At 41.8% G+C, this 25,866-nt stretch overlaps 2 protein-coding genes across 2 annotated transcripts in view; both read left to right on the forward strand.

Moving 5' to 3' along the window:
- The window catches only part of LOC110389348 (maternal embryonic leucine zipper kinase-like), a 35,304-nt gene extending 16,009 nt beyond the window's left edge, over positions 1–19,295 (forward strand). Inside the window, 6 exon segments of the mRNA XM_021379601.1 lie at positions 4,251–4,472; positions 16,008–16,124; positions 16,665–16,726; positions 18,188–18,263; positions 18,702–18,777; positions 19,123–19,295. The gene's annotated coding sequence lies outside the window, so the exon portion shown is untranslated.
- Positions 19,581–25,624, forward strand: LOC110389351 (potassium channel subfamily U member 1-like). The gene is made up of 5 exons (XM_021379603.1): positions 19,581–19,792; positions 20,221–20,312; positions 20,931–21,041; positions 21,897–21,987; positions 23,014–25,624. The coding sequence occupies exons 1-5, from the start codon at positions 19,697–19,699 to the stop codon at positions 23,044–23,046; spliced, it is 423 nt and encodes a 140-aa protein (XP_021235278.1). The 5' UTR covers positions 19,581–19,696; the 3' UTR covers positions 23,047–25,624.

Below are 25,866 nucleotides of genomic sequence, written 5' to 3' on the forward strand. Positions count from 1 at the left end.
TAGGCTTCAGCAAATTTAACTGCATCTTCTAAGCAAGTTCTGTGCAAAATTATTCTATTCAAGTAGCACAACAAATTAGAGAACAACAATAACCTTATGAATATAGAATCAGAGAATTGTTTGGGTTGGAGGGGACATTAAAGATTGTCTAGTTCCAACCCCCATGCTATAGGCAGGGGCACCTCCCTCTAGACCAGGTTGCTCGAAGCCCCCTCCAGCCTGGCCTTAAGTGCTTCCAGGAAGGGGGCATTCACAGCCTCACTGGGCAATCTGTTCCAGTGTCTCACCACCCCCACAGTAAATAATTTCTTCCTCATACCTAGTCTAAATCTACCCTCTTCCAGTTTAAAGCCATTTCCCCTCATTCTGTCACTACCTGCCCTTATAAAAAGTCCCTCTCCAGCTTTCCTGTAGGCCCCCTTCAGGTACTGGAAGGCCGCTATAAAGTCTCCTTGGAGCCTTCTCTTCTCCAGGCTGAAGAGCCCCAGCTTTCTCATCCTGTCCTCACAGGGGAGGTGCTCTAGCACTCTGATCATCTTTGTGGACCTCCTCTGGACCTGCTCCAACAACTCCATGTCCTTCTCGTGTTGTGGGCTCCAAAACTGTACGCAGTACTCCAAATGGGGTCTCAATGAGAGCAGAGTAGAGGGGCAGAATCACCTCCCTGGACCTGCTGGTCATGCTTCTCTGCTTTAAGGTCTTATATGCTTTAAGGTTTAGTTAGACCTGAAGAGGTGAGGCAACTGGACTGGACTATCTATGAAGGTCCCTTCCAACTGAACTGTTCTATTCCAGACAGTTCAAACTGCTCATTAAAATGTTTTAGCAAGCTGTGCTGGTACTACAAAGTAGAACGACTGGAATAAGCAGCATACATGGTGCACTGTGAGTACTGCACATACTCCTCTTGGCAGCTTGTGGAACTAAAATTGTGCATTGTTTGGACTGTGTAAGCATTCCTGATTGTCTCTTGTGATACATACCTTCTTAGAGCACCTTTCCATGTTTGGTTCTAAATATCTTGGTACCTCACTTGTTCTATTTGGCTTAGTAAGGAAGGCCTTCTGAAGCATCCTCAATCTTCTTCTGGGCAGCATACTTTGAAATTACATGGACGTTACATGAGTGGATGATCAAAGGGGGAAGAACACATCTTATTCATCTGTTTCCTTTTAGAACACAATCCTGGCGAGGATTTGGTTTACTTTATTTTCTGGAGACTTGGATTCTTAAATGGTATTGTATGCAAATCGAGTGCTTTGGAAATTGTCTGAAGTTGCTAGGTTGCTTGTGATCACATACATAATGTGGAGCTGTCTGTGATGTCAGTGATAATTATGTTTGACGAACTTGAAAGCTTTCAATAAAATTGCAGACATAATATAAACCATTACTTGAACTCTGGAATTCTGCATAAAATTGTTAGCTAGCTAGCTGAACATGCTATTTTTGTAAAGACAAGCTCTTAAAATAAATACATTATTATACATCTGATTCACTTGCATGTAAATCCTTTCAGTTCATTCGTACAGCTGCTGTGTAATGCTGATGAGAGTTCTAAGATTACAAGTTCTGCATAACAGAAAGTGTATCATAAGAATTGCTGAATAGGTATAATGTGATTTCTGTGATCACAATGAGTTAGTCTTTGGCACCCAGATCATTAGTTTTTCTGGGTTCAGCAACAGTGAAGTTTCTGTATCTCTACTTGTGATATGGGTGCTAGGTAAATTAGGTCTGGCTAGTACTGCTATTTAAAATATGCATTATGACCTCACATACAATTGTGAAAATCATGTCCACATAACGCAGAGGCCTATTAGTCCTTCTACAGTACTCAGGATAAGCTTTACTTGCCTGCATGTAGATAATGCAAGTGAATACGTGCTTGACCTGCAAAAATATCCAACCTGCAAATAAATGCCACTAATTAGAACAGATCTCATGTGAAGACAAGCAAGTGAGAAAACAGAACCTTTCACATAACTTGGCATTGTTCAGCCTGAGGAGAGATGGCTCAAGGAGATCTTACCAGTGTGAGTAAATATCTGAAGTGAGGATGCAAAGAAGGAGCAGCCAGGCTCTTATCCTTGGTGCCCAGTGGCAGGACATGAAGAAATGGTTGGAAACTGGAATGCAAGAGATTATATCTAAACATCAGGGAAAAATTCTGTGTGTGAGTGACTGAGCACTGTCACATATTGGCCGGAAATGTTGAGTCTCCCTCCTTGGAGATTTTCAAAAGCCGACAGAAATAGTTCTGAGCAACCTATTCTAGGTGGCCCTGCTTGAGCAAGAGTGTAGGTCCCTGCCAACCCAGTCTGTGATTCTGTGAATTTGATGGCACAAGAATATGCATAACACCATCTTCTTGCAAACAGTTTGATGTAGAAGGACATTCCAAAAAATTCACCATGGCCTACACTTCTTCTGGAACACACACAATAGTTAGTCAAGATATCCTGCTCAGGCATTCATATTGTAGTGGAACATAATTTCAGTTACAGTACAGAGATTCTTGGCTGTAGCTAGCAGCCCTCTGGAAAGAGCTTTTTAGTAAGTCATCATAGAGCTTCCCAGGATGGTACTAGATCTGCTATTTCTGCATTCAGTAGTAATGAGACACCTGATCATTATGATATCTATGAATATAGGTCAGGAGACACTTATCTGTCAACAAAACATACCTTCCAAATATGCTTCCTTTCTAGCTCAGGACTGATAAAGTAGCTGTATGCAGTTTTGGTGAAGTGGTATGAAATAAGTCCATAGGAAATAGGTTCCTGAAATCATAGAAAGCTGTTAGAAACAAAGGATTTTTTGATATTGCAGTCATATGTGGAGTGAGACATGAAGGTTAGAAAGTTGTGAATTCCATAATTTAGTAAGTAACTTTTGCCTGGGCTTGCTCATTGGCTTCCAAGTGCCAGTTCAAGCAGTGTTGCAGATTCCATAATCATATGTTGTGGATATGACTTGTTTACCTTTATGTGACCCACTTTCAGACTTCACTGCATTCTTCTCTCAGGTTCTTTCCAGGCTGTTATTTGATTTCTGGTGGAAAGAGCTTGTGGTCCAAGTCTTCAAATCGAAGGCTATGAGATGCTGCTGTCCTTGACACAGGTTGTGAAAGATAACTTGAGCTTTGAGAATAATTTCCTTTCTGCTCTTGATATGAATGTCAAATCCACAATTACAATATTAAGAACATAATATGAATCTTGGAGCTGCTGGCATGTGGACTTCCATTAGCTGTTAGCCATAGTTAGGAACTTGCAAAGAAATCATATTTAGATTTTACTGATGTTATTTTTTCTGATTAAATCTTCCTTTTAATCCTGCAAAGAATCTCAGCTTTTCTGTTCAGTCTGAAAAGGCTATGACGTATGAAGATGTACCAGACTGCAGCGATGTGCCATATGCATTTGGATCCATGGAATTTTCTGATGCAGCTTCACTGTTTGAAGAATCTCCATTAGAAGAGTTTATTCTGAATACTCACAGAACAAAGCAGGTGTCTGAAGAACTTGTGCTATTTTCTTAAAGAAAAAGCACAATTCTTAATCCAGAAATCTACTTCTCATTGTATATAATGCTAATTACATATTTAAGTATCTAGTGTACAAGGTCTACAAGTGTAGACCTTGACCAAAGGGAGATACAGATTGAGCAAAGAAGTATGCTGAGCATAAATTTTGGTGCCTTCTACCCGTAGGCCATGATTCATTTTATGAGAACCTTAACTTCAATGTTTGATTTGCACAGAAACAGCAAGTAAGGGAATGAGTAAAGGAGTCAATGAGGATTTTAAAACGCAATGGCAAGCGATAAGGCGCAGTGAACAAGATTTCCGAGTTAGACTAGAGCTGGACAGAACTTTGAAGGCACAGAAAGAAATTCAGCCTCTCTGTATTGGACAAGAAAATCCACAGTGAAGCAATTCAAATTTTGTAGCTAAACTAAGTGATAATTCGTAACTAAGTTTAGATAAGCTGGCAAGGAGTTATCTTAAATATGGAATTTAGATTAACAAATAAGGAAATGGCATATGACTTAATCTATAAGAAGCAAACTCATTCTAGGAGAGAATCAGAGGTTCTGAAGAGTTTTTAACTATTTTGCTCAATAGATAAGTAGTGTACGATGTTTTTATAAGCATTGTGTCTGACCTGCTTAGATGTTAGAATTTCCTTGACAGTAACTTCTCTGGATGTGATCAGAATACCTTTCTTTTGTTACATCGCTGGCAGCATTCAAGGCATGATACTCAACTGGGTGATATGGAATTAACACTGTCAACTCCAGTGACAAGAAAAGCGGCATCTAAGAAGCATGCAAAGAGAATGTTGATGCAGAGTCAGCATTAAGAAATGAACTGCCCTTTGCGCTTCCTACTCCAAAGGACACCTTTTCAAAGAGTCAGACTGAGAAGCGAGTACAAGGCATACCCTTTCAGGCATGTATCTTCAAAGGTATGTTGGATCTAACCAATGAAAATCTAGAACACGTGTCACTTAGGAATTTTTTAAATTTAAATATGAACACAATACTGGTAGATCCTAAACTTCTGCTTCTGGAAGATTTAGGTTGGGGTTTTTTTTGGTCATAGCACATACATTCACCAGCCTGTACATCTGACAAAGTACTGCAAGAGGTTTAACCATATGTCAGGGCATGTTACTCATCTATTAATTATAGAATTCCTCGCAGTTTCATAGGAGCGTGCCTTTAGATGCATTCAGACAATGAGACAAGTGCTGTGTTCCTAAAACTAGCACGTGGTTCCACTTTCCATGGAGATTTAGTAGAAGATTTCTTCAACATTCATTATGTTTTTTTCTGGGCTACTATTTTGAGTGAAAGTAATGGGTAGGCTTTTACTTAAGTGTGCTTTTATTGCATCTTGCTTCTAAAAGAAACATAACCTACTGGATTTCTCATGATAGCATACCAGTACTTCCATATATTTGTTCAGCGTGGCTTTCAAAATACTTAGGCTAACAATGTAGATACCTACATTTATGTGATGGACCATAGAAATGTGTCCATGCTATATCAGCTCTTCTGAGTTACAAAAATGTTTGTCCTCAGCCTTAGTGTTGATACTCTACATGTTAACTCTGCCCTTTAAAATACTAAGCATTTCTTACGATCTAAGATTCTCCTGTTCCAGATGCATGGGAATATTGTTTAGAAACACTAGATCTTTGCAGTCTAATTTAAGTTATTGAGGGTTCTTGTACATATCACTTTCCTTTGTTAAGTGTTCAACCGAGTGCGTTACAAAAGCTAGTTGTTCACACAAGTTTCATTTTTGTCTTAAGATTGTATGCAGTAACTTGTGATGTTTGTCTTATAGTAAGTTTAAAAAGTAAAAGTAGGTATTTCTTAAATGAGAAGTGCGGAAGTATGGTTTCTGCTCATTTTTGTTAGACGTTCCTGAGATTTAAACAATGAAATTTTTTTGTTGTTGTTCTATTGGAAATTCTTGCATTCAGGATAGGTTAAATTAGTACTTAGAGATAATAAATGGTGGAAGTATCTGTTGGAAATGTGGAGAACATCATTGTCTGAGGCCAACTGCTGCTATGTGAAGCTGAATCTTTGAGCTTTTAGATTGAGATGTTACCATTAGACTCTCTGGAAATTCAAAACTGCTCCACAGAACTCTTTTCGAACATGTGGATAGTAGAACTTTTTAGGTTGTTACTTAACCACAGTTACTACTGCATGTTATGTAATTCACACCTTTCATGTAAAGGAAATTACTTGATGCGGAACATAGCTTTTTGACATAGTAAATTCCTCAGCTTTTGTCCTGAGACCAGTGGCAGAACAAGAAAGCAGTTCTAATCCTTGTCCCTTCCAAACCTGTAATACTGAACTGCGCTGGTCCGTCAAAGACTTGACTTACAGAGCTCTGGGGAAATCGGTCCGTTTTCTTTTGTAGTCTTGTTGTAGTTAAAACCTGTTTTATCACTATGAAGGTGCAGACCGGAAATAGATAGGAGGCTGGCTTTAAAAAAAATTGATGACTAATCATGAGAAATCCTGACTAAAGAAAAAGAAATTCTCCACTGCAAAAACATACCTGCTTTGGTTTGGATACTTTCTTTCAGAGAGCCAGTTGTCAACAGTCACCCCAGTTAAGAACCCCAAAACACCAACACATACATATGAACTGACAGCAACTGAGGTTCTTTCTGAGAGAAGGTAAATGTCCAGTTATCTGTATATGGTTTTGGTTTAGAGCAGTGCTACCTTAATCCATGAACAGCGTAGGAAGCCTTGTTCACAACAGTGAGCTATATTTCCTTTCTCTTGGTTAAAACTTTCCAAAAACCTCGTTCTGTATTCACTGGGAAACACTTAAAGCAGAAAAAAAATTTAAAACTAGAAGTCACTTATCTTCAGAATGCATTCCTATTTTCCATAATGTAAATCCCATCTTGTTCCATTTTCCCAGAGTGCTGCAATTTTAAAATGCATCTCTGGGCTTAAAGCTCAACTGACTTGTAAGCAGAAACTCTTATCACGCACTACACTTGCTTTTGTTTTCATCATTCAGCCAGGTCTGGTAATATTCTAATAATGTATCTGAAATAACTACTGTCAGAATGCAGAGGAAAAACAACTAATTACTTTGGTTTTGTAACAGGTGTCATTCTGTGGATTTAGATCTCAACCTAGCTCATGTGGATAGCAGCCAAAAAAAGAGAAAGGCCAAACTATTTGGAAGTCTTGAAAGAGGCCTAGATAAAGCTAAAGATAAACAAGCGGTTCACGAGAAATGGGCCAAGAAAACTTAAGGGTATGTTTGCTAGAGAAATACTTTACAGAAAGGATTACTCTTGAAAACATTTAATACTACTAGGAATGGCCTTGTGAAAAATTCTGTGATCAGACTTGCCTGCACTCTATAGAAAATTGCACTTGCTCTTCCTGTATTTCTGTGAATGTGATAATGTCCCTGTTATTGCCCAGGGATTTAGTGCTGGCTTGAGCTCAGGTGAGTCACCAGCACATCATGGGAGAGGCCTGACCACTGCTTTTTGTATGCCATCTCCCCAAATTGGAGGGGGAAGCAGGACGAGTTTAAAGGAGTCCTAGCAGAAAATATTTAATGATGTTATTTCTATAGAGATACTCGTATGAGGGAGTTTTGATAACATTCCTTGCTAGTTATTTTCCATAGTTCAGGAGTGATACACTTCGAAAGGAGTTCTAGGATCTTTTCTGGAATTCAGTAGAATCCAAGATTAAAGTTAAGGCCTCAATATCTTCAGCTGGTGATAGAATTTCTGATGCTGTCAGTGTGACTTTTGATTTTCAAAGTTTTGATGTCTCTGCACCCGAGCCATTTTTTTTTACTACTACTTCTTTAAATAGCCTTAGAAAAAAGTAATTACTTAGTGCATAGCACAGAACACTTTTACATTAAATTAAGAACTTATACCTAGCAAAGTTGATTCATAATATTGGTTTTAGATTTCTAGAATATACATGCATTGACAGTGACTTCTCCATGTAGTGAACAGAATCATATAAGTCACTTGAGAGGAATTTATATTTGAGTCTGTAGATGACATGTTCAAAAAACGTGATTAATGTGAAAACAAGGCTGTTATGAGGGCATAAACGGTTCCCATAAAAGAAATTGATGTATCTCTTCAGCTAGCTGTCTCCTGGAGCTGTAGCTACTGGGGACATCTCCTGTACAATCACAGAATCAAGGAGGCTGGAAGAGGGACCTCTGGAGGTGATCTAGTCCAGCCTACACTAAAGCAAGTCCTCTACATTAAATAGCACTGGAAAATATCCAGGGGAGTTTTGAATATCTCCAGAGAAGACTTCACAATCTTTTGGGGTAGCTTGTTCCAAGGCTCTGACACCCTCAAAGTAAAGAAGCTGTTTCTCATACTTGTATGGAATTTTCTGTGTTCCAGTTTGTACTCATTGCCTCTTGTCCTGGTGCTGGTCACCACTGAAAATCATCTGGCCCCTTCTACTTGACACTTATGATTCAGATATTTATAAACATTGATAAGATCCCCTCTCAATCTTCTCTTCCCCAGGCTGAACAGCCCCAGGTCTCTCAGCCTTTCCTCATAAGGGAGACACAGCTAGACTGTGCCACTGATCACAACTCTCTGAGCTCGGCCAGTCAGCCAGTTCTCAATCCACTTCACTGTCCAGTCATCTGTCCCACACTTCCTAAGCTTACCTATGAGGATGTTATGGGAGACAGTGTCAAAAGCCTTGCTGAAGTCAAGGTACACAACATCCACTGCTCACCCCTCATCTACCTAGCTGGTTGTGACATCATCATAGAATCCTTAGAGTTGGGAGGGACATCTGAAGGCCATCTAGTCCAACTCCGCTGCAGTGAACAGGGACATGCACAGCTAAATCTCGTTGCCCAGGGCCTGATCCAGCTTCGCCTTGAAAGTCTCCAGGGACAGGGCATCAACCACATCTCTGGGCAAACCTGTTCCAGTGCCTCATCACTCTCACTGTAAAAGAATTTTTCCTTATATCTAATCTAAATCTACCTTCTTTGAGTTTAAAACCGTTTCCTCTTATTCTTTCACCCCAGATCCTGCTGAAGAGTCTGTCCCCTTTTCTGTATCTCCCCTTCAGATAATGAAAGGCCTCTATCAGGTCACCTTGGTGCCTTCTCTTCTCCAGGCTGCAGAGCCCCAGCTCTCTGAGCCTGTCCTCATAGGAGAGGTGTTCCATTCATTTTTGTGGCTCTCCTCTGGACATGCTCCAACAGGTCCATGTCTCTCCTGCACTGAGAACTTCACATCTGGATGCAGTGCTCCAGGTGAGGCCTGACCAGAACAGAGCAGAGGGGCAGGATCACCTCCCTCAACCTGCTGTCCACACTACTTTTGATGCAGCCTAGGATACAGTTGGCTTTCTAGGCTGCAAGGGCACATTACTGGCTCATGTCCAGCTTCCCATCCACCAGTATCCCAGGTCTTTTTTGGCAGGGTTGCATCCAATCCTTTCATCCCCCATCTTGTATTGTTCATGGGGGTTGCCTCAACCCATGTGCAAGACCTTGCACTTGGATTTGTTGAACCTCATGAGGTTCACCTGGGCCCACTACTACGGCCTGTCTGGGTCCCTCTGGGTGGCATCCCATCCCTCTGGTGTATCAACTGTACCCCACAGCTTTGTGTCGTCAGCAAACTTGCTGACTGTGCACTCTACCCCAGTGTCAAAGTCACTGATGAAGATATTAAAGAGTATCGGCTCCAGCACTGACTCCTGGGGGACACCACTCGTCACTGATCTCCATTCCGACATTGAGCCATTGACCACCACACTCTGCACTCAATCCTGCAGCTAGTTCTTTGTCCGTTGAACAGTCCACCCATCAAATCCATATCTTTCAAATTTGGAGAGAAGGATGTTGTGGGGTATGTCAAAGGCCTTGCTGAAGTTGAGATAGGTGACATCAGTGGCTCTTCCCTTGTCCATTGTTGTAGTTACACCATCACAGAAGGCCACTAGGTTGGTCAAGCAGGATTTGCCCTTGGTGAAGTCATACTGGTTCTGCCTTATCACCTCCCTGCCTTCCATGTGCCTTAGCATAGAATCACGGAATCACTGAATGTCAGAGATTCAAAGGGACCTTGAAAAATCATCTAGTCCAATCCTCCTGCCAGAGCAGGAACACCCAGTTTAGGTCACCCAGGAACGCATCCAGGCGAGTTTTGAATGTCTGCAGAGAAGGAGACTCCACAACCTCTCTGGGCAGCTTGTTCCAGTGCTCTGTTACCCTCACTGTAAAGAAGTCTTTTCTCATATTTATGTGGAACCTCCTATGTTCCAGCTTGCACCCACTACCCCTTGTACTATCATAGGGTGTCACTGAGAAGAGCCTGGCTCCATCCTCCTGACACTCACAGTTTACATATTTATAAACATTAATGAAGTCGCCTCTCAGTCTCCTCTCCTCCAAGCTAAAGAAACCCAGCTCCCTCAGCCTTTCCTTGTAAGGGAGATGCTTCACTCCCTTAATCATCTTTGTGGCTCTGCACTGAACTCTCTGAAGCAGTTCCCTGTCCTTCTTGAACTGAGGGGCCCAGAACTGGACACAATATTCCAGATCCGGTCTCACCAGGGCTGAGTAGAGGGGGAGAAGAATCTCTCTTGACCTACTAAACACACCCCTTCTAATACACCCCAGGATGCCATTGGCCTTCTTGGCCGTAAGGGCACAGTGCTGGCTCATGGTTGTCCTGCTGTCCACCAGGATCCCCAGGTCCCTTTCCCCTATGCTACTCTCCAGCAGGTCAGTCCCCAACCTATACTGGTACCTGGGGTTGTTCTTGCCCAGATGCAAGACTCTTCTCTTGCCCGTGTTATATTTCATTAAATTTCTCCCTGCCCAACTTTCCAGCCCATCTAGGTCTAGCTTCCAGTAGGATCTGTTCCATGATCTTCCCTCGCACAGAGGTGAGACTGACAGGTTGGTAGTTCCCTGGGTCATCTTTTTTACCCTTTTTAAAAATGGGCACGATGTTACCTTTTTTCCAGTCACCAAGGACTTTACCTGATTGCCACAACTTTTCAAATATCACAGAGAGTGGCTTGGCAACTACATCAGCCAGTTCCTTAGGACTCTGGGATGCATCTCATTGGGACCCATAGACTTGTGGACATGTAAAATAAATAGGGTGGATAAAATAAATGTGGATGTATACAATAAAAGGGTACCAGATTGGTCAAGCGTGATTTCCCCTTGGTGAACCCATGCTGACTACTCCTGATAACCCTCTTTTCTTTCTCTTGCTTGGAGGTGACATCTAGAATAAGCTACTCCATCACATTCCCAGTGACAGAGGTGAGGCTTCTTGGCCTGTAGTTTCTCGGGTTCTTCTTGCCCTTTTTGAAGAGTGGAGTGACACTGACTATCCTCCAGTCCTCAGGCACCTATCCTGTTCTCCATGACCTTTTAAAAATGAAAGAGAATGGTTCAGCAATCAATTCTGCCAGCTCCCTCAGCACTTGTGGGTGCATCCTTCAGCAGATTTAATTCCAAGAGTGTCCTAGCCTTCCTTGTTGTATCCCTGCATGCCCCAACAATGTTCCTGTATTTCTCCCAACTGGCCAGACCCTTTTTCACATTCCATAGACTTTCTTTTTTCCATTCGAGATTTCCCATGAGCTCCTTGCTCATCCTTGTGGGTTTCTTGCCACCTGCACTTGATTTCTTAATCATAAGGATTCCCCAGTCTTGAGCTTGGACAAAGTGGTGCTTGAATGTCTACCAGTTCTATTGGACTCCCTTACATTCCAGTGCTCTAACCCATGGGATATTAGACCCTTGCAGTGGTCAGAGTTGGTTCTCCTGAAGTCTAGGGCTGCAATCCTAATTATTGACATTTTTCTTCCATGCAAGCTCCCTGAGCTCCCTTGGCGTCCCTAGGGCTCCTCAAAGACTTTCCAGTGTACCCTCCTGCAGTCCCATCGTGCCTCTGTTATCCTTCTTTCCTCTCAGTCAAACTGGTGTACTTTATGATCAAGGACTTCCTTTCACAGATCTAATGTAATAAGCTTACCACCCCCATTAGCCAGATTTTCACTGGGATAGCAATTCAGGTTCTGGTGTCTGCAGATCAAAGAGGATGCTGAAAAATTGGAAGGATTCATAAAAGAGTCGTATAAATGATTCAAAGTCTAGGAAACGTCTTTCTAGTGAAAGATATTAGGAGCTTGATCCACGTAGGTTATGGAAGAAGTAAAGAGGGGGCTCTATCACAATGCAAACACAAATGCAGGGAAGATGACTTCTGATAACAGATGATTCCTCCAGCCAGTAGACAAATAGATGAGGATTTGGCTGGAAGATCAGGAGAAGGACTTCCTGGGAAGCTGGAGCTAGTGCAAGAGCTTGGGGGGAGAGGGTACACATTGTCAGGGAAAGTTTAAGATGTTAATTAGCCACTGGAGGGGTTTATTCTCTTTTAGGGGATCTGTAATTCTGTCTGATGGAGGGCGTTATTTTATTCTACTTTTATTCTGCTGACTATAGACGTAGCAAAATGATGTGTCACTGCAAACAGCCCTTGGAGAGTGGCTGAGCATTGTGCAGACTCATTACAGTGATGGTGTTCATGTTCATGTTCAAAAGGAGTTGGCTTAAAGCACAGGCTTCTATGTCAGTAATGCCAGGTTCCTGCTAGCCAGCTTACTTCTCTTATGGCCTTGATTTTTCTCCCTCAATTTTCCTACCTGCAGTTATTGACAGCACTGGTGTGCTTGCCCTGGGGAGGCAGGGCTGGAAGTCCTCACATTCAGAAAGCACTCTGAACACCAGGTGGTTTTGGCACCAAAAATGAGCAGCATGTGATATCTCCTCGTGAACTTCCATAATTTATCTCTGAATATGTGCATCAGTGCAGCATAAACTACAGCTTAGTCAGATTAAAGAAAATAAGTCTGCTCTCTGTTGTGAGCTCCCTTTCCTCGCTTACGCACCTTGCTGCAGACAGGGCAGTGTGCTAGTACATGCTAATAAATCACTTCCTTCCTGCAGCTCTGTGCTCCTGCTGAGTGGCTGTGATTTGTGGATGGCCTGTTTCTGCTCTGGGGACAGCTGGACTGAGGAATCAGCTGAAAGTTCTGGGCAGCACCACAAAATGTGCAGAGGCTGCCATCTCCAGTCAGAGCCTCCCTACAGCAGCTAGGGGGAGAAACGCAGAACTTGAATCCTTTTTGTCCTTGACTTCAGGCATCCTGGAGCCTTAGATGAGGAACTGATTGCGATTGTGTCAAGTTGGTCTCCGTGAAAACACAGGTGATGGCTGTCAGCTGACAGACTGTCCCCAGGACCATCCTCTCCCTTCAAAACATCCCACTGGCTTCAATCGTTCTTAGACCCCTCTGATGCTCAGCATGGGAGGAAAGGAAGGAGGAGGGCAGACGTAAGGCTTTCCTGTATTTATTAAAGGCTACAGTAATACATTCTTTGCCTCCCAGCCAGCTATTTGCTGGGCTGCTATTTCACCATTCTTCTGCAATTTATTTTTTTTCTGGGCACATGTTTTTCCCATTTCAGGCAAAATCACTATTTCCATGCTCAGTTGTCCTGATTGCATGAAGAACAGTCTAATTGTGTTATTCATCTGCAATGCTCATAAAGACTTTAAAACTCTTGACTAGACTGAAAGCTTTTGGGGACATTCAGTTTCAACAGAAGTGGGGAAGATGGCTGTGTGAACTGATCACAGCCCAGCACCCGTGGGAGGGACAGCAAGGTCTCGTGGGGCAGGACGAGCTCTGGCTTTCACGGAGTGCTCTCGGTGGACGGCTTGCTGTGCTGCTCCACTTTGTCTTTCCCTTTGTCCAAGGCTACAGTGATGCTGAGAAGCAAACTGGTTTTACATACAGCCGTGCAAAGGTGACTGGACTCGAGGGGAATGCTGCCACCTGTCGGGATGACAGCACATCAATCCCAGGGGTATCTGTGTGCATAGTCTTTGAAACTTTGACATATCTTGTCGAAATTCTTCTGATTAAGAAGTTTATTAAAGTAGAAGAAGGAAGAAAGATAGTTATCTAGTTAAACAAAGACTACAGGGAAAAGGCCAGACTGTCCTTCATCACCAGCAACTGGGTGGTAACAATCAGAACAGCAGGCTAAATGCATCCTTTGTCTCACTCATCTGGCCGATCTTGTGTTTATTCACTGTTTCTATCAAAGCTCTCATTATGACATCTACTCTTTCAGTGCCAGGGCATCTTGCTTGTATTTATTTTTGAGCAGCATCAGGACTCTATCCAAAAGTGGAGTGGAAATTCACAGGGGAGTACTGCTGTATGTCTGTGTTGCAGCTCTTGAAAGGAAGCGTGAAGTTGGGTCTGAATGGATGAGTCCTGAGTGCCATGTGTGAGACTTCACAGGTCTGGATAAGCAACTTATGTTTATACAGAGAGTCTGTGTGAGAGCCAGCTTTATAAACTGAGAGATTCCAGAGAGAAAAAATACCTTTGTAACATCACTGCACAGACACAGTTCTAAACTGGAACTCCCATTCAGGAGCTCCCACTGTGGAAGAGGCCATCCCCAGGCACCAGCGTGAGCACCAGCGTCACAGGAGCAGTGTGTGTTCTAGAAGGTCAGGACCAGAGCATGGCAGAATCTGACCTCACCTGTGCGCTGCACTTTGAGTTATCTTTTATTTTCCCAAGTTTTTTTGCTTTCCTCGGAGGCCTGCTTATCATTCTGGCTTTCAGGTTGATTTGATGTATTTATAGTTTCATCCTAAAGCAAATCTGGAGGAAAAAGGTAAAGGCAAAGTCTTCTTGGCTTAGATCATTTGTTGTATGTTGATGTGAGAACTCAAGAATTACATTTGGTATGGAAGGAGTACTGGTTTGGAGAAGTTTCATCTTGTGTCTTAGTGCACTGAACATGGCATATTGAGGCAGAGTTGTGTTTGGGACAACCCAGATGTATTCCTTTTATTTTCAAGAAGAGTACTTTAACAAGTTAGTGCTTTTGTCTATTACCCTTGTTCCTCTTTCAAGAGGAGGGGACAAGGTGGTTTTTACCAATGTAGTTATTACTAGTTGCACAAAGATACATAGAGAAAGCTCAGCTCCTACATGTGCAGATGAATGCAGGTGCACACAAGAGCACTAGAATGCTTGCCTTTTAATAATGGTCATAATATCTGCATTTGCATACAACTTCCAATTCTTAAACTCACAAGTTTATATATGCAAATGCACACAATCTCGTACGTATTTAAAAAACAAGTCAGGTTTGTAACAGAAATGAGGAATACATATACAGGGTCAAAATTAATTTCTCAGTAGCATGCTTTCCCATTCTGTACACTGGAAGTACTGGGATAATTGCCTTAAGAAGCCATTTTCAGTATTTTAGGATAGGTGCTTTCCTGTGGTCTGGACCAACTGAACAAGGATGGGATTAAGCATGCTGAAAAGAAATCCTCCACCAGATCTTTTGTCCCAGCCCTCTCTGTGTGTGTTATGAAGCTTTAAGAAGGTATTAGTAGCTTCCGAGGGTAACACCAGGGTGTTCAAATGACTCATCCATGTCACTTATTTACTGAGTTACAGTGCCATTTGCAGGACTGAAGAGCTTTTTCTTTGTGTCACTTCATGTTGCCTCCAACAACTGTCACAGACCATTTCTCTCCATCACTTCCAAGGGAGGGCTTGACATTGTCATTAGCTCACCTGGGTTGTATGGGCAGAAGATAAAGGGAACACTTGTGCTGCTGGCAAGCAGTAAGCAACTCTGTGCCAATCTGTGTGCCAAAAAGTTAAATTAACCTGACTCTCTGTTGTTCTCTTGGCTGCTGGAGCAGAGGTGGGGTTCAGTTCTTAAGTGTCAGCTCTTTGCAGACTCTGGTGCCTGGGAAACTGACCGTAAGAGAAGAGGGGCCAGCAAAGTATCTCCCATTACAAGCAGTATCATATTTTTACTGGTACGTGTTTGCAGGTTTTCTGTCACTGAATAATCTGTGTTAGTTATTTGTTACAGTTATCAATAACTGTGTCTGTGAGAAGGACAGAATTGTACTCAGAGCAGAAGCTCATCAGAATTAGCTGAAGCTATACAAGAAAAACACAATCAAACTACTTAAATGGGTTCACTGCTGGCATAAGATGGGAAGGTGTGGGGAGAGCAGTGAAGAGGCATTATTAGCTACTTCCTTTCAGGCTCAGGTTATGAAGCAATCACATCAAGCTGATGAGAATCAACATTCATTGATGTGACTAATAAAATGATGGTGGATCTGGTGGGAAGATCACAGTATTTGTCTGCACAGCATGTCCTCTGTGAAGTCTGGGAGGAGATGGCATTCTGATGCACTTAGCTTAAGGAAGACATGCTCCTCTTGCTTTCTTTCCTTCAGTTACTGTTCAGATTTGTTGGTGGCTGGATGTGTTTTCTTTAGCTGACTTGGGAAACAGTGTCTGGCATGGCCAAGGATAACAATCTGTTTCTCTGTCAGGACAAAGATGCCTGGTGGTCACACAAAAGGAAACAAAGATCAGTCTACTACATAAGAATCTTCTCCACACAGATGGAAATGATTCTATCAGCTCAAACCTCCATGGGGCGTGTATTGGTAAGTGGAACAGTTAGCATGGGTTCCTCTTCCAGTGCAGTGAGGGGTCTGTGCACTTCTGAGGACACTGCGTGACAGCGCAATAATGTGCCGAGTTTTGCAGTTCACATGGTCCAGTTCAAACTTTTTCCACATACAAATATATTTAGTCTGGAAAATGATTCAGAAAATCCTCCTGAACAGACCACACGTATTCCAACTTGGTGAATGAGTCACATGTGTGGATTCCCTGGCATTTCACAGGGACAACCAGGCTATCGGAGTTGCATGGGAATGATTAGGTCAGCTGCACCCAGCCCTCAGCAGTAGCAAATCAACGTGACAATGTGGGCTTGTATTGGTTGAGATTTTGGTTTGTTGTGAGCAGGCCTCACTTAAAATTGCCCTTCCTGGAATTGTTGTAGAGCTCAGGTAACTGCATGTTGTTCCTCCAGCCTTTCTGTAACTTGCAAACAGACAGTAAATGTAGTGTTTTAGGTGGAATCTGTGCTGCTAGCAGAGTAAGCCTCATAACATCCTTTTTAATGCATGTGTTTTCAGATGATACTGGTGTTCCCTCTGAATATTGGCGCGCCCATCATTTATTTTATTGATCTCACTGGGTAAGTAGATTACCAGTTTATCCAAAAAGCTTATTTAAGCAAACAGTAGAAACTCAAGCTGATGTGTTTTCTTAGAGCTGTTCTGTAGCCACAGCTATTAGATAGAGGAGCCCATGGGTGCTGTTATGTGACAGCATGTATCTTTCTGTCACAGCTGTTCAGGTTTTGGTATACATAGTTCTTTGTGCCTTCAAGCCTGGAATTTCAGAAGAGCTGAGAGACAGGTCACTGAGTCCTGCAGCTGGAAACAGGTTTTGAAAATGGTCCAAAACCCATTTTGAAGCAGATATTTTCAAAATATTCAAAGCCCAGCTGTTCCTGTTGCAATATTTAGAGAACACTAAGCTTTTAATAAAGCTCACCACACTCCACCCCAAGCTCGTTTGAAAATCTAGCCATCTATCTTTGGTACCCAAATGGGAATGGAGTTCTTCTCTAAAGTCTAGATTTCTGTAAACAATTTGATGGGAGTAAAATAACAAAACTGTCTAAGAAAGCACACTCCTCTACCAATCTTTGCCTAAATGCATGCATCTTGTAGAATGTGCTTAAGGGTAAAAAGATATTCATATGTAAAACCCTTTGATTTAATTTGCCAGAGCACTGTTCTCAGTGCTTTGCTTGGACTGATGCATGACAGTGGAAAAATAAAATGGAATTATAAAATGAAATAAATATAATATAAAAGCTGTGGAGCGCTCTGAGCTGAATTCAATCAGCAGGGGTAAACGTGAGAAACAGAATTACACATCAAGAGCAATCCAATATTGTGTTCAGTCCCAAGGCATTATAAATCTGACAAACAGCTAGGAATAGCTTCAGAAGGGAAAGAGTTTATTTTTTAAGGCATAAGCAGGCAGTTAATCCTACTCACATGGAGTTCTTTCCATGAAGAGCATTGCACCTGTAGGTGAGAGTAGGTGTTCACCTGGGCTGACTTATGGGACTCATTTACTTAATTGTGTTTCTGTCCTCCTTATTATGAAACCCTTTCATTGTGGGACTTCTGAGTTACCAAACTCTGCCTCTATTCTGTTTGCCTGTCTGCCTGGTTTTTAGTATCTTGGTAATCTCTGTCCATGACCAATGGGATGAGGAGCCACCCAGAGGGGATGTAACTACAGTTCCCTGATTTCTGTGAAGGGCTTTCTTGCATGCTTAGGGTCTGTTGTCCAGAGGACCTCTATGTCACCTGAGCTTTCAGATTACAGCTCAGAGAAACAACATTTCTTAATTTTTCTCATAATTCAAAGCGCCTTTGAGGGCATAAAGGGAAATCCAGTGTTATAAAGGTTCTGAATACGGAGCAGCAGTATCCTCTCTTGCTGGGTTTGAAGAATTACCCACTGTAAATGTGTGGAGAATAAAGCATGCATTGTTAAATATATTTGAATATGTGGAGACCCTCCGCTTGTATAGACAGGTTTGCTTTTTCTCACTGACTTTCCTGCTTTTCTGCAGGTCTGCGTTTTTTGAGAGCACTTTGGCTGTTAGACCTTCCCCGCACACTGCAGATCCTCAGGATCACCAAGGACAAGTGAGTTAAAGCCCTGCTGGGTACTCTCTGAAGCCTTCTCCCTGATGTCTGTGTTTAAGTGACTTGGGTAACAAAGGGGGAAAGTGTTGCTATCAATAATCTTAGACTGGAAATGACAAAAATATTTATAACCATCAGCTCAGTGAAACTCTTGGAGGGAGGATGGAGATAAGGGGAAATCATAAATCAAGAAATCTTAAAGGGTTTTGAAACAGATAAATGTAAAAAATGATATTGCCTGCCATGTTGCCTGTGACGGGAAGGTCTGGATTGGACATAGGGAGACTTTTTCTGATTCTAAATCCTTCCAATATAGTGTTACAGTTACTGGAGAAAACTGTTCATTGAGCAGAGGTGGGGTCCTGTGGGAAGCTTTAACTGTTGCCAGTGCTGTGTTACATATTTAACATCCTGGGCTTTCTGCTTTCCTATCTCCAGTTATTCAATCAAGCTCTCCAAGCTCTTTGCTGTGTTTATCAGCACGTGGCTCACAGCTGCAGGATTTATTCACCTGGTATGTACAATCAGCTGCATGTCCTTCCTTGTCACCTTAAATCAGTATGACCATGCAAGCTTTGGGTTTCTGTTTTCTATGATGACTGCAGTGTTCTCTTTGGAGAGAAAGAACAAATTTATTGTACCAAAAAGCATGACATATACCAGCATGGTTTACTTGCACATGTTGCCAGATTTGGTGACACTTATGCAGCAGCACTCCCTGCTGTGGTAATGTATCACTTTACAATAAAAAAAATAGTGTAGATTTTTTAATCAAATAGTTTTAGATGGGAGGTGCACTCCAACCAAAACCACTCTAATCTTCTCTCTTCTCTTTTCTTTTTTTCCCTTCACTGGACAGGTAGAAAACAGTGGAGATCCTTGGATCCAGCCTGCAAATTCCCAGCCCCTCACCTACTTCAACTGCGTGTACCTAGTCATAGAATCATAGAATTAGCTAGGTTGGAAAAGACCTACAAGATCATCCAGTCCAACCATCCACCTACCACCAATAACCCCACTAAACCACGTCTTTCAACGCTATATCTAAACGTTTCTTGAACACCTCCAGGGACAGTGACTCCACCACTTCCCTAGGCAGCCCATTCCACCACCTGACCACTCTTTCAGAAAAGTAGAGTTTCCTAATGTCCAGCCTAAATCTCCCCTGGTGCAACGTGAAGCCATTCCCCCTCGTCCTGTCACCAGAGAGAGAGTTGAGAGAAGAGGCTGACCCCCAGCTCACTACAACCTCCCTTCATGTAGTTATAGAGAGCGATAAGGTCTCCCCTGAGCCTCCTCTTCTCCAGACTGAACAATCCCAGTTCCCTCAGCTGCTCCTCATAAGGCCTGTGCTCCAGACCCCTCACCAGCTTCGTCACCCTCCTCTGAACACGCTCCAGGGCCTCAATGTCTTTCTTGCAGTGAGGGGTGTCATGGTGACTGTGTCCACCGTCGGTTATGGAGATGTCGTGGTTCAAACAGCCTTGGGTCGAACCTTCATTTTTTTTTTCTTCATTATTGGTGGCTTGGTGAGAAACCGATTTTTCTTTTCTGAAAATGACAGCTGGGGGCAGAGAATGAACAGAGTTGTCAGCAAAGCTTTGAGCTTTACGGGGTTCCAGGTGGGGATTAGGCATCAATGAGCAGAAACAGAGCTTTAACGTTAAGTCCTCACTGGCATGGCTACAGAGTAATTTTGTAAGAGCTGGCAGGGCTTCTGGTACACATTTCTTCCTGGCTAGAGCCAAAGTGCTGGGCAAGATGAATCCAAGTCTATCTCCAGCATAAATCCATTGTCGCTGCGTTATACAGTTATACGTCCTTGCCAGTGACTTTTAGGAATCCAAAGTAAATTTGTAGTTGTTGTTCCACATAATATAATTCTCCTGAATTAATGTATCATGATTAGGAGATGCAGAATTGGCTCTGAGGAAGATGATATTTTTTGATGTCTTAGGTCCTGCTTGCAAATTTTATTCCTGAAGTTTTGGAAATTGTTCAAAGCTATAAAACTTTCAAATCCTCCTATGAAGTGGTGAGTGGGAAAAAGTAAGTATGGTGACTCTTTGTCTTTGGAATATAAAAACCAGGCCACTTTCTAGGTTGGGAACCAGCTCATAAGAAATTCCTGTAGTAGCTTAAATCAAATCCTGAAACTTAATCTCGTTTGTTCTTTACCTCAAGCGTGTATGAATAAACCTTCTCAGCAGTGCTCTTTAGTGTGGGTTTTGTTTTCAAAGGAAGGGAAAATGTAGGTGATGTGGCAGCCTCACTTAGATTGAGGAGACCTACTTCACTGCTGATTTTTTAACTATCAGTGTGATAGGGGTTTTGTGTGTGGGTGTCTGTTTCGTTGTTTTTCCTTCACCGCTCATAGAACGAGATAGATTAAGTAGGAGATTTTATACCGTTCTTTTTATGACTTTTTACTCAGCAAATCTCTTCTATTCACTACTTCCTGGCACAGTTCTCCTCCCATCTAATGTAACTCCTGAGTTCCATACCCATGATGGGTGAAATTATCATCAAACCAAAGACACAAACTCCTCTTTCTTCTGCGTAGATGGTTTTAATATAGTACAAGCAGATTGTGTCATACAGTGTCAGACTTGCAACAACCACTTTGCTGTTTTCCAAGTGTCAAGTCTTCCTTGATTCTTCCTGTAGCTTTATTGTTATCTGTGATAATGTCACTCTGGGGAGCGTTACTACTTTCCTACAAGACTTTTTGCTTCAGGACAAGGGGAGTGCTTGTACAGAAATCCTTTTTCTGGGAGAGTAAGTATTCTTATTTCTGTGAGATATTTCATGTTGATTTCCTGAATGCTGACGGGAAGTGTGGGAGGTCTGACATTAAATGAAGGCAACATTATGTGCTTGATTACCTGATTACTGAGAGTTTCAAAACAAATTAGAACAACAACAACAAAAATCCTAGAAAATATAGCCAGAGATTAAACCTGAGCAAACTCAGGCAGGAGTGCGTAAGCAAAGGCATACATTTGCAGAAATGATGTGATTAATAATCACTGAAACAAACTGCTTAGAGAATGAGGGAGGGGGATTTTCTAACCCCTGTTTTTAAATCAAGACTGGATACCTTCCTATGGGGTACACTTCATTGATGAGATCAGCACACAAATGTATTTATGTGAGTTTTACAATAGAAGAGAATGTTACTGAAGTTCCTGGGTGAAATACAGTTTGCATACATTGGATGGGAAAATAACATTTGACTTGGAGAAAAAGTCAAAGTTCAGCAGTTTCATCTGAACACAGAATGCAGAATGAAGCCCTGAGAAGTGTCATTTCCTGACCCTGTGCAGTAACAGTGAGCCATACAGTTACAGTTGCATGGATGGGTGTGGAATGACACTCATGAAAAATTAATGACAATAGCAGAAGACAGAAAAAATCCAGGAAACATTTTCACGACTGTTAAGTTTTATAAAAGCTTGTTTTCATTAAAATCTAAACTATGTGCTTTGGCTGAGCTGCCAAAATCCCTGTAGCTCCCTTTTAAACAGTAAGTAGTTAACAGCAAATGGTTTCTCTGAGAAATGGAGAACTGCAGAACGTATAATTATGAGAGATTGATGGATTTTTTTTCTTGTTGTTGTTTATACTGAATAGGTATAATATAGCTGTGTTCAAATGCTATTCATCCTATACCACTTTCTTTTATGGCTCCGTACTGAACTCTGAAGATCTGGAAAGAGTTCAGGTAAGAATTTCTTTATTTTTTGCCCTTTCTTGTATCAGTATTGTGAAAATCTAGTCCCTTATGAAAGGATGCATCAGCTGCTTTTGCTCGATTCATGTTGTGATTTACACTTCAAGCAGCTCAATTTATTTTAGTGGTACCTTTTGCACACCAATATAACAATCCTGGGAACTGAAGATGCAAGAATTGGGCATAACAGACTTTTCTGACTAAAAATTTTTCAAGCACTGAACCATGAAAAATAAAGGGCAGAGCCAAACTGATCAACTAGTTTTATACAGGTATTTTGGGTAGCAGCATTTCTGGAAATAGTATCTAAATTACAATAGCCCTTAGTTACCTCTTCTTGCAAGCGTGCATTGTGTTTGAGTTACATTCATGAACATCCAGGAAAGCAGAGACCTCATGTTTTGAGATGCAGAAGAGTCAGTAAAATATTCCAATAGAAGCAAGAGGAATGGAGCTGGCTTAAAGGGAAAACAAACAGAGCAAACAAAAATCCACCACTGACTTTGGCTTTACTGTGGATTCTAGTGGTTAGTATCCTATTTGAAATTCAGTGGTGGATCTCCATCCAATTCCCAGAAGACTATAAAAATTCTTACCATATATGAAACTATTCTTTTTTGTTATCAATTTCACCATAGAGCCCAAATGTTAATTAGATGGCAGAGGCAGAGTTCTTCTGACCTGCCCAAATACTGACCCTCTAAAGTGCTTTGGCTGGACTTTGGGGAAGAATACAGCACTGCTGTCTGGCTTTTGTAACCTCTTCTAGCAAGTTGTTAGCACAAGAAACAGTAAATTTCATATGTTCCAGCACTTTGAAAATAGAAATATGCATTACACGCTGTGTTTGATTGGAGTTGTGTCACTGCTGAAATGTTCTGACATGTGTACAGCTCCAAAGTAATAAGATCATTATGACCTTATGCAAGTTTTTAACTAAAGACATATGCCACTGTTAGAGATTGTTGTACTTCATATGGGATTAAACCCTGATCTAACTTTTCTCTTGTGGGATAGGGATGGAGTCTGCAAATGCACGTCTCATTCTAGCAAATGTTTGCTCTCCAGAACCCTATACTGAAGACATTTCCAATATCATGAGGTAGGATGAGATACTCCAGTGCTTTCATTCTCTATCTGATTGATATTAACAGTGACACTGACAGTGCAGCTGGCAGCAGAGCATATTTGTCCTGTTATGTTTTTTTCTGTCAGGAGAACTCTGAAAGCCAACTGACTGCTTTCTGCTATGGTTTTATCATGCTTTGAAGGACAGAGTCAGGTAGCAGCTGTGCAGTCTTGCAATCATTCGCAGAATATAATGTTACTAAATACAGTGTAATTATTTTCTTCGCTATCCTGAATAGCAACAGTCAAGGATTCTCTTTGCTTTACTCTGGAAAGAGTTATGCTCAGCTGTCAGGTCTCATATTATAAGCATTTTCATACCAATCAGACTTCAAATGAGTTATCTTGTAGTACTACTGGATTTTGTGAATGTGGTGGCCCAGATGGGGTAGTATTCTCCCCCCAGATCAGTCCAGAAGTCCAAGTTCCAAACTGGATCGTCTTTACTTTCCATCTGTAGGGCATCTACAGAAGTGGAGATTCAGGTCAGGAAGTCCAACTCATTGAGCTGGACTTGAAAAATGAGGGTCCATAGCCAGAATCAAGCATATTAATCCAAAATTATATCTCTTCTACAGAGTGCTGTCAATCAAGAATCACTACCCCAAAACGAGAGTCATTTTACAGATAATTCAGTCTCATAAGAAGGTATGGCAGTGGTCTCCCTGTCTCAGTGGGGTGTCACAGTTAAAATTCTAGCATTTTTGGAGTCAAAGGCCCTTATTTGGGGAAGGCAGAGATATTATCCAATGTGTCTTACAGGCACTAACCTAGCTAGAGTATCTTTTAACATTATTAAAAATAAATAACAACCATTTCTTTGTTGTTTCTGTCAAAGTTGTCAGTAAATGCACATTCAACATACGAAGGAAAAAAACAAAACCAAAAGAACGTCAAAATCAGAAATCTGCTTAGACTTAATGTATTCTGGCGCAGATTTTCAAGAAGTGCAATGATGAATATGAGGAAGACAAGGATGAACATTTTACAGGAACAGTGGCCCTGCCATTGCTGTGCTGACCTGTAACTGTTCTCCTACCCTGAAACAAGTATACCTGCCAAACATACTCAGCTGGGACTGGACAATGGAAGACAGTATGATCTGCTTTGCTGAGCTGAAGTTAGGCATCATTGCACAGAGCTGCCTGGTTCCTGATTTGTCCAATCTCCTAGCCAGTTTGTTCATTGGGAAAGAGAATACCGAGGTAAATCCTTTGCTTGTCTAAATCATGTACGTGTAGCCCAGTGGGTGCCCTCTGAGGTATGGGACTGGCTCTTGTGCAGAAACTGCAGCTGAGGCTTTTGTAACTTACCTGATCGTTCTGGGATTACCTTGGTGCAGAAGGCAAGAACACTTCTGAATTTAAATTTAAATATACAGCACAAGAACAGTTGCTCAGAAATTTCCATGTGACTGCCAGAAGATGTAATGAAAACATACAGACGTGACTGTTGGGCACACAGTTGCTCAAGCAAGCCTCGGGGTTGCCAGTCCCGCAGCAGACATGCCTTTGCTATCACCTAGTGGCTGTATGTGATACTTCACTTACTCTCCAGAACAGAAAATTAAATTGGACTGCTATTTCTGTATTCAGGGGCTTTTCATTCACAGAATTGATTCAGACAAACTGTATAAATATCAGGTAAGATAAATATAGAAGATTTATGTAGAACCACTGTCTGTAGGCAAAGTGCTTTTTCATAGTTGCACTGTTTCTCAGGTCCAAATGCTTCACCTGGCCACTGCAAAGTTAGCTGAGCTGTTATTTGAAATTTTTAATGTGTACTATGAAAACTCAGCAAACTTCTGTTCTGAGGCTTTTCTCAATTAAAAAGTCCATTAAATAATTGTTGTTTGGAGAGCAAAACGCTTAACAGCCTATCAAGTTTTATGTGAAAGGCATTCGTGTGCCAAGAGAATGGCATATACTGTGAAGTAATGAGTAGGGGGATAAAAGCTGAAGGAGCTGTCAGCAACAGGATGTTCTGCTGCTTTAACTCCCTCGATATTGACAAACCTTCCTCAGTCACACTGCTATCTTGAAGAACAAACGAAAAGGCATCGAGAAGTGCTGACCCTGAAGTAGGCCCTCACTGCTCATCACAGCTCTCCTGCACATATGGTTGGTAATGCTAAACATAAGACCCAAATAACCAGGGAGCCAGGCTATGCTTACTGCAAAATAAAGCCTAACTTTCTTCAAATAATGGACTCCCAATACTTTGCAGTTGTAAAATTACACCTGTTCTTCAACGATAATATGAATTGGAATTGTCCAGAAGAGTTAAGCCTTTCCCTGGTCTGTTGTATACGAACTCTGATATTGTTTCTGACAACATACAGCTGATGTCTTTCTGCTGCCAGTAACTGAGGGCCTTTGATCTGATATCATGTCTCTTCTCACTGGTGACAGTTACAGGACAAGGGGAAATGGCCTCAAGTTGCGCCAGAGGAGGTTTAGGTTGGATATCAGGAAAAACGTCTTTACAGAAAGGGCTGTTAAGCACTGGAACAGGCTCCCCAGGGAAATGGTTGAGCCACCATCCCTGAATGTGTTTAAAAACCGTTTGGATGCGGTGCTAGGGGACATGATTTAGCGGTGGGTCGTTAGAGTAGTATGGTTAGGTTGCAGTAGGACTTGAAGATCTTGAAGTTCTTTTCCAACCTGAGCAATTCTATGATTCTATGATTAGAGCAATGTCCCAGTGTTAGGTTACACATCCTACTTGGTTTGCCTTGAA

This window comes from Numida meleagris, chromosome Z, assembly GCF_002078875.1.
Source record: "Numida meleagris isolate 19003 breed g44 Domestic line chromosome Z, NumMel1.0, whole genome shotgun sequence".
Classification (NCBI taxonomy): Eukaryota; Metazoa; Chordata; class Aves; order Galliformes; family Numididae; genus Numida; species Numida meleagris.

Bases quoted from the DNA above. Each gene is read 5' to 3' on its own strand.
- LOC110389351 (XM_021379603.1), top strand. From the start codon at position 19,697: ATGGTGACTGTGTCCACCGTCGGTTATGGAGATGTCGTGGTTCAAACA. The intron at 21,042-21,896 runs GTAAGTATTCTT...TATACTGAATAG, and splicing joins GAAATCCTTTTTCTGGGAGA to GTATAATATAGCTGTGTTCA. The intron at 21,988-23,013 runs GTAAGAATTTCT...CTTGTGGGATAG, and splicing joins AAGATCTGGAAAGAGTTCAG to GGATGGAGTCTGCAAATGCA.